General features: G+C 31.5%; 1 protein-coding gene across 1 annotated transcript; it reads right to left on the reverse strand.

Moving 5' to 3' along the window:
* Positions 1–503: 503 nt before the first annotated feature.
* LOC138316894 (pancreas transcription factor 1 subunit alpha-like) lies at positions 504–3,518 on the reverse strand. The gene is made up of 2 exons (XM_069258540.1): positions 2,990–3,518; positions 504–1,588 (listed from the first exon to the last, which is right to left on the reverse strand). The coding sequence occupies exons 1-2, from the start codon at positions 3,432–3,434 to the stop codon at positions 1,383–1,385; spliced, it is 651 nt and encodes a 216-aa protein (XP_069114641.1). The 5' UTR covers positions 3,435–3,518; the 3' UTR covers positions 504–1,382.
* Between the last annotated feature and the right edge of the window lie 6,358 nt (positions 3,519–9,876).

A 9,876-nucleotide genomic window follows, 5' to 3' on the forward strand; every position in this document is an offset into this window, starting at 1 on the left:
GCCGCCATGTTGGATGGTGATTGATGGGATAATTTGTTAGAGATATCTGCAACCGGACAAATACGACCGGTAGTTAATTTCTCTGTAACATTTTATTTCGATGTAGTAACGAAATGATGCCTTTGAATTGTTCAGAAATGGTTACCTGGGTTTGAATAAAAAGGAACGCGCTACACAGACACTTAAGTTTTCATTCATTAACATTGCATGGATACCCGATTTAATATGCGTTGTAAATGAACCATAAATATTTTAAATTGACCGTGAAAATCATGGTTACGCTTCACGGATGATTTCGATATCAGAGGCATCATCTGAAATGATACCTGTATGTCATTTGTAGCGTAATACGACGACCACCGTTTGATTACTATCGCAGGGTGTGAATATCAAATGCTAAAATTGTAACTCGAAGCTGTCTCGCGGTTATAAACCAGTACCCGCGTATCCGACATACAAATAAGTATGGTTAAAATTGGAAAGAAAGACAAAATACTAGTACATTTATGAAAATATTTATTTCTGTAAACTGTAGACTAGAAATGTAGTATTGGTGTATATTGTATAAGTTTGATATCTATAAGATATTACCACTTTAAGTACGCATATTGCAGCAGTCCCGGTTATGCTATCCTATACACAGGTAATACATATACACTAGCACTAATATACAACGAGATAAAACGTTTGACGATGATTAATGTATTTTGAAAATTGATTTACTATTATAATGATAAAAAATGTATCCAGAAGTTAGAATGCACAGCATGCCTTATCCTACTATATATCTGGGATATAATTGTGAATTTAGACCTTTCCTTACAATGGAAAAATATGTTTAATTTTTCCATAGATTATTATCATCTCAATCAAAATACATAAGTAGAACATTTATATTTGATCAATAAAAATCAATAATAACTAATATTATACAGAACAATATATTAATAATATACACATTAATACATTTAATCAATCTGGGAATAAGATTATCACATTTGCTATTGTAGATTTACAGTGTATGTACACTTGACAATATCCAATACTCAAGTAAGGGCAAGATGAATCACTTGTAGCATATATTCAGACATCATGCTTTATAGGAGATATTCATTTCAGTTCGATAATAAAAAAAAAATACATGCGTGATAATTATTTTTGTGAAATCTAAACAGAATGTTAATAAGGTGTTACTGGAAAATGGTTGGTCAGATGTGAATACATAAACATACAATATCGAGAAATAGATAAATATAGATTGCTACTTGATATTTAACATTTCTTTCATCGAATTCTTGTAACTGGATTTGATTGTATCAAAATACACATGAAGACAGCGCTGGGTAAACATAATGATAACAAACATAGATACATTCTAAAGATCACAAAGGATTGGTGGAATCCGCTAAAGCAGGAAAGTCTGTGTCTGTTCGAGGATTGTTATTAGATCGGGGAACTTCCGGCGTCCATATTTTTGCCACCATTATATTTTTCCGTCCATCTGATGGCCTTTTTTCATCTCTCCACGATAAAGAGTGTCCTGTCAGGGGCGGTAATCCATACAATTCACTGTCTTCGACGGATGAACCTAAACACGTGCAAAAACAAAACAATTAGTCACGTGGTTGTCGACAACAATTTATTATTATTAGATGAATCGGCGCCCGTTTGAAATGAGTCGTAGATAAACATTATAGAGAGACGGCAAACATTAGCAGTCGTCAGCAAACAAACAGTGCGTTTCAAGTAGATAGCGATGCTCGTTTCGTCGCTTTAATTAAGACTCGCTTTACCAATAAATTGCACCATCATGTTTATTTGATAAGTTTGGGAATGCCGAAATTTTCCGTTAACGACCCTTATAAACAGTGCCACCCCATAAGTCATGAAGATGTTGCCCAGTTCGAAAACAATACATACTCGAAAGTGACATCCATAGAAACATTAATGTCAGTATGCTCGTGTGCATGTGCTCTTAATTTGTTTGCATTTTATCGCTCTTAGTTCCATCTTAAGATAAATGAGAAACTTTGAAATGATAAATACTTTTTTTTTCGAAATGAAATATTCATGGCCAAATTTTGCATTTAAGTAACTTAGTGTTAATTGCACATGTCTAGTACTTCATTTTAACTCTGGTAGGGGTTGGTGTGGTTCATCGTCAGGCAAATTCTGATGTTACAAAACAGTGTTTACATTTTGTCGCTCTTAGTTCCATCTTAAGATAAATGAGAAACTTTGAAATGATAAATACTTTTTTTTGAAATGAAATATTCATGGCCAAATTTTGCATTTAAGTTACTTAGTGTTAATTGTACACGTCTAGTACTTCATTTTAACTCTGGTAGGGGTTGGTGTGGTTCATCGTCAGGAAAATTCTGATGTTCTGTGTTTGTTTAAACGTCTAAAAAATTTATAAAATTCCGACAAGCTATGTCATAAAGAAAGAAGAGCATTAGAGCAAGGAAATAAATGAAATAAGTTATCGAATAAAAACGCCTGACTTTATCTAACTGTTGTTACCCATATAACAATGCGTTTTTAGTGTAAATAGCTTAACTTTAGTCCAAACCTGCTATGAGTTGTTATATATATATTTGTATAGAAGGTAATTGCAATGGCATTGAATGTGCAATATATAAAATATATTCAAATCTTGATATTAAATAAATTTTATTAATATGAGTGCTAATAGTGATTTTAACGGCATAAATCATGATATCAAATAAGGATATTATATCTTTAAAGACTTTTTTTTTCTCATTTGGTTTTTGAACTGTTTCTTTATTATTACTTATCAAATTCCCGTCGGAAAGTCACAAACCCCTTGTGTAATGATTACGAGGGACACTTACAATGTAATACTATTTTAAAAACATAGAAATTAAAATTTCTCGTTAGAAAAATTTTGAAAATTAACAGTAAGCCATAAAAGAAAAGCTGATGATTATAGTTACTTATACAAGTGACATAGGAATAATGTACTTACTAGTATGGTAATGAATTATAACTTTCCGAGCCTGTAATCCCGAATTTGGATTTAATCGTTCTTGATTCTCGGTGTCAGCCTGCACTAAATCCGACAGGAATGAAATATATCCAATAGCTAGTCTCAGAGTGTCAACTTTGGAGAGTCTTTTTTCATAAGGTAATGTTGGAATATGTGTACGAAGTCCTTCAAATGCTTCATTTATTGACTGCATTCTTTTTCTTTCTCTTTGATTTGCAGCTTCTCTCTGTTGCACTAGCTGGTAGGGACATCGTCGTCGTTTTCGTCGCCGTATTCCTTCATCTCTACTCCGGTTACTTGAGGATAACGAGTCGTTTGAAAATGGTGAAAGACTGTCACTAAAGGATGAATAAGGCGACACAGGAGACAGGGAAAAATCTTCATTGAGAGCAGTATCAAAATCGTCAAAATCCGTTTCATCCATTTTTGTATTTATATAAGTTTTGTTTATATCATAATATAATTCATAATAAATACAGTCAGTTTATCTCAAAGACATCATGGCAACTACATTCTCGGTTCGGAAATAATTCTCCTTCATCTTAAAAATTAATGAAAAATCTGTTTATATTATAATCCTCGCTATGTAAATAATGCGCTCGTGCTGATCACATTGAGCCAATCAGATTCGTCGAGTGTCGCGTGCCGGGCTGGATATCAAGGTGGTAGTATGCATACACGCGACCTTTCCGACCAGACACGCCCCTATTCATTTCGAAATCTGAATTATGAATCAAATGCATCGGAAAGCGGAGATTTACAGTTTTTTAAGTGGTCACTTAACACATTGTCACAACAGCTTCGTCTTGTGGCTACCATTTTACTACCCGTACCTCACGTACATGTATATCACGATACAAAAATAATTTTTCTAGTAGAAAAAAAGACCGATGCGACCTGCATCAACTTGAACAATTTATGAAATTGTTTATTAGTAGTTGCAAAACAGGCCGAATAACAAATTTTATTTCTTTTGATTTAAATTATCAATAGGCGGGAATTGTAGATTTGTATCGGGGTCGACACAACATTTCTATTGTCTTAGTTAAAGATATGATGTTCGGATAAGACGCTCATATATTTGAGAATAGATTCCTGAGCTTTCATCAATGTTTTACCAGTGTCGTAGTCTAAAGGAAAATTGTAATGGTATGTTTTGAGTTTAATCGACATTAATGAAGATTTTTTTTTATAATTCAGTTTACGTATGGTTTGAGTTTAATCGACATATCCCTAATATGGAAACAAAGTTTAGTACACTGTTTTGAGAATGCATAGGTCAAATTTAAATTTGGGAATAAGCAAGTCAGAATATCTTCATCCATGCCGACCTGGCAACACACGGTTAACTGATTTCCTATTATCGAATATCATAGTATTGATTGCAGCAAAGAACATAATAATTATTTTATTGTTATGATTTAATGAATGATTAAACAAAAGGTATTTTGTTATCCATTTTTTGGGGTACGCTACATATAATATATTATGGCATTCACATCTCATAATGTTTTGTAAGGTTTTTGACATAATAATAATGAAAACAACATATGTTTGTATACGGGTTGTATATATCTATTTTCGAATTTCAATCAGTCCATTTTAATTTGCATAGAATCTGTATACATAATTTTAGTCTGTGCCTTACCGTTCATTTACAGGTACTGAAGTATCGAATATGTGTTTAAAAATATAATTTTATAACTATGTCAAAATATGATGTATATGTATAGTATAACTGTTGCCACGTTGGAACAATACAATGCACCACACACTTAATGAAATACATGTTAGCCTATACCATATTACCATTTTATTTAAGGTTTGGTCTTTATAGCATCTGTATTGAAAATTTCATGACGAATGTTGCATTATCACAACACTGTTATTGCTTTCCATTTTCTATTTTAAAATTCATAGTATCAATACCCAATTTCAGACATATTCTAAATCTTATTGACCATTTCCCTACCAAATATTCAAATGAGGGAACAAATGAAATTCTATGTATGGTAATATCATAAGGCGATATATGACTGAGAATTTAAATCACATTTCTGTCGCTCTACTGTCAACAATGTAGCTTTAACGTAACGACCGATATCGACCGACCCTGGGAATTTTCTTAGATTTCACAAATGGCTGATGACAAATCACTTCTTCAAGAACCGTTACTTGGCGGGTTGTTATATCATGTGGTTTTAATGCAGTTTGATTTGCCTTGAACGATTTATATCGTTGACAAATGTAAAATGGCGTCAGGTTAGAAGTAATTTAATTTTATTGATAACGTTTCATCCCTGTAATTTTGGTAATAGTTGTCACCATAGTTAATTAATCAATAATTAATGAATATGGATTTGATTTAATAGCACAATTGTTGAACTGACAATAAGACACTTGTATAGCGTTTGTATTGATAACAATCAACATTGCCTAATCATTCATTTATATTTTTTGCTAGTGGATTTGTTTTAATTTCATGATCAGGAAGAAATTAGCCTTTGTTGAATATATTAATGCTTCATACATGTATGTATGTTTTTACCCGTGAATGATATTGTCCGTCAACTCTCGGGTTGACCAGCCAAATTCTTTCACTTGGGTTGAGATATCCCTGTCCACTTGGGAGATCCATGTAAGATTCTATTATTTTATCCTTTCTCCTGAATTGTAATCTTTGACCTATGATGAATTATATATTATGCTAAACCCTTCTTTTTCGGTGTACATTGTAGGCTATATAGTAATAGAAATGTACACTTGTTTTCATATTATCACACAATAATAGAAATGTACACTTGTTTTCATATCATCACACAATAATTTGCATGCTTTTAATAAAATGTAATTAATAAATACTATTTCTATAATACTCTACAATAAAACAGAATTATATAAAGTTACATACACAACACATTCAAATTCAAAGCATGCAAATTGTTGTGGAATGTGTTGTGTATGTAACTTTATATAATTCTGTTTTATTGTAGAGTATTATAGAAATAGTATTTATTAATTACATTTTATCAGTTTGATGGCAATATAGGATGTCCGTAGATTTTTCCTTTTTCAAACTGTAACATTATTTTAAGATTATTTGTATTAAGTATCCTGAAATTATCTCATGAAATGCAAATATGCCTACTTGGGATTGGTTTTTAGAATGCACACACAATTAAACTGATCTCAATTCATTTTTTCAAAACAGATATGCTGGTCTCATAAACATCATATTATGCCTTTTCATTTTGTATGCTGTCAACTTTTCTATTTGAAAGTGTTGTTTTATTAGCGTGTATTTAAAATTTCTTTATGACTGACTCCATTTTATCACTCAATACTGATCGTGCTGGTATAATAAATAATTCTTTTTTTCTCAGAACATCGCAGTCATAGTTATTTATTTCAGTAACTCAAGGTTTTTACCTTTCATTTATACATGTGTATGAAATTCATTCGCTCCCGTATTACGAATAAAGCAATTAGAAAATTGATTGTTATTTTGAATGACAAATCAAAGGGATCGATTGAATTTGCAGGTGGTGCGTTATAGGAAAAGAATACTTTTAAATTAAGAGAAACATAAAAATAAATTTAAAACTTTTAAAAGATAACTTGAACTGCTTGGTGTGTAGCATTTAATAAAAAGGCATTTATATGTAATTCTAAATGTTCCTTTCAAATTCGTGATGTAAACAAATGGCATTACCTAAACTGTATCATTACACTTTAATACTAACCCTCTGTTGACAACATTTGTGTTGTACACCGTTTTCCCCCTTTAATCCGTAGCATTGTTGAAAATTACAAAGATTAAATTTTTTTTTTACATCAAAACAAAGGTTAAGAAGCCGAAATCAAAAACAATGAAAGAATAAGCTATGATGCAAATAGTGAATTGACCGTTTGTGTAAGTTTCATCTTATCTTATGGTGAGAAATTTCACGACAAATAACTTCCCTTAGCGACCACTTCTGTATGAAGACCACTTGCATAAAAAGACGATGGTCCCAAATGACAAATTTGAACACAATTAACTCAACTTGTGTACAAAGACCACCTGGCTACATGTATAAAGACCAGTTTTCTGTATAATCTCAGGTGGCTAGTTCGAAATCGATATGGTATAGTTTGGGGATAATGTTCGGAAATATATAAAGGTTTGTTGGAAGCTTTGATACAGCTCTAGACACATATAATTGAAGACATGTTATCTGATTTTACATATGCTAATGTATTACCGAAATATTATGTAACATATGACATATATAACATATGAAAGTCAGATGAATTTTCATTATTTCGTATCGTGTATTGTGATGAACATATTTATTATTAATTATTACTTAATTATTATTTTATTAGTATTATATCATATTATAGTATCTATTATTAATAGTATTGAGTTACATGGCAATATATTATTATGTCGCAGTTAATCGTATGTTCATTGATTATACAACATTGCTTTTAATATACTTATGATTTTATAGGTTATTTTGTTTTGAATATAAAATTATGTTTTACTTTTAATTACTAGACCTTCATTTCATAGTATGAATTTTACTTATATATACATGTATATACAATTTGATTTATCAACGATTTTCCTGATGACACTTTACTATTATAATAGTTCTACACAAATCAATATATAATATATCATTTGAAATTAATTACAGTTTCAACATAGAACATTAATCGATATTCACTGATTCGACCGATGTTTCTACAAAGAACTACAACAAAAGTAGCGGTATTGATTTCCGGAGTGTCGTAGGATTTAACCTAGCTCTGTGTTTCAACACTTATCTTATTGATTGGACTATTTGGATCTTTCCTTACTTTGTTTTCCTTTGAGGCATTGGTTTGACAAAATTTCAAATATAAGGAGTGGTAGTCTAAAGGGAGACTAATCTTACAAAATGTTATACAAACGTTTATTACATGTCATCATACATGTATCCGTATGTATATGTTATTACCACATAAAATATGATCATATAAATGCTTTATAACATCAAAAGAGCGTTTTTTGTTCTGGATGTATATAGAAATCTTTCCATTGAGTACCCGCAGTGGTAATAGGGAGAAACATCTGACACCCCCATATTGATTGGCCTTCATTTTCTAACGTAACAATCTACTCAAATCGTAAATCAGAAATAGCTAAATTCTAACAGTACGTTACCTCTATGTTAAAGCAACAAATCTATCTTAAAATCTTTATTTGCGTCCATCCAATGGCTCATTTCAGATGTGGCATGCCATCAGTGATGGCTACTGTCCAAAACCTGCATGCCGCGTCATTTTTCGATAACATAATCGAGATTTTAAAAAGTACATTTTATCTGTGTCCGTAACTCGACACGCGTCACTCTTATTGAAAGATGATAAAACCTCACTGTCTATTTTCGAAAATGAAAAAAAAATCAGAACAGATAATTATCCATAAATCTGGCTTGTACTTTTAATTTCTGTCACACGCTGCAATGACATTCGTCGGGAGTTTGCATCTAATGCTATTCTTGAAATTGTGCCAAAATAATACGTGTTTTTGGTTCATAGCCAAGTCAAGAAGAAATCCATTTCCAGGTAATTATATTGTTCTGCGTGAACGAAGCAATGTAGCTGTCAACATCTCATCTACACGTCAAAACGCAACATGAGAAAATTTTGATTCCTAAACAAAATTATATATATAAATAGCATTTCTTGCTACCAGAAACCGTAATGTCAACATTCTATTGAAAATCCTTAATGTTGTACTAGAATCATTTCGTAGAAACTATTTAAATTTGTAATACTGATAAAGGATAGACAATATACAGTTTTAGATCTGCATCTCTTACAATGCTTACAATGTATGTAGGATAATTGTGATTCCAAGAAAACGGCATTTTTCAGCTTCTGTCAATTCATCAACACAGTGTTAGTTCTTACGTTATTGTTACATAAGTAAGTTACAAAACAATGCTGATGTAGCCTAATACTACAGAGAATATAAAAATTAGAAACATTCCTCTTACATGATCTTTGAATATTCAGATTTATATTGGCATTGTGACGTAAAATGTTGATTACGACATACTACCCTTCATAGAGAAATCATGTGACACTTTAACTGTACTAGAAAACCTCAAATCTTTAAATTTAGAACTGTTTACCATGCATCCATGATATTGTGGTTCACATATCACCATTTGAGTCCATGAAGTGTACACATTCCTATCTACAGAGTACCCACCTATCACAATATTATCTTTGACCAGGGATATCAAAGCCAAGATGTTTGCACTCGATGGTAACTTTATTATAACTGTACTACCTCATGCTACGCTATCATAAAATCTTGGTCAACAGATTCTGTCTCAACATATATAGCAACAATTTCGTCATGACACTCGCCGTTATAACACTAAGTTACCCAAGCTATCACTGTTCCAAGAATTTGTGTAGTGCAATATTACTGGTATGTGTTAATTTTGAATTAATTGTATAATGTTGAGAGTGCAAGGTGGTAATGTGCTTAATAAAATAGGAAATTAATAATTCACAAAACACCAGCACTGCGTTACTTGTGAGTGAATTTAATCTAATTTTACAAGATATTATTTGCAAAACACACTCAAATCAAAATGACTAAGTACCGTTTATTTCAATGAGTCCTAGATTTATAAATGTTGGGGTTAATGGAAACCGGTTTGTGTTCTTTTTTTAACATTTTGCTAATAAAATCATCGTGATATTTTTTGTGATAAAGAGGGTATGCAAGGTGTTGGCCACACGCAAATAAATCGTGAAGAATTGAAAAGAGAATTTCATAAGAATGGCGATGTTCAATGAAATTTATCATTAATTGA

The sequence above is a fragment of the Argopecten irradians genome, chromosome 2 (assembly GCF_041381155.1).
Source record: "Argopecten irradians isolate NY chromosome 2, Ai_NY, whole genome shotgun sequence".
NCBI lineage: Eukaryota > Metazoa > Mollusca > Bivalvia > Pectinida > Pectinidae > Argopecten > Argopecten irradians.

Coding starts and splice junctions, on each gene's coding strand:
- LOC138316894 (XM_069258540.1), bottom strand. CDS start 3,434: ATGGATGAAACGGATTTTGACGATTTTGATACTGCTCTCAATGAAGAT. Junction 1,589..2,989: donor TATAATTCATTACCATACTA/GTAAGTACATTA, acceptor GCACGTGTTTAG/GTTCATCCGTCGAAGACAGT.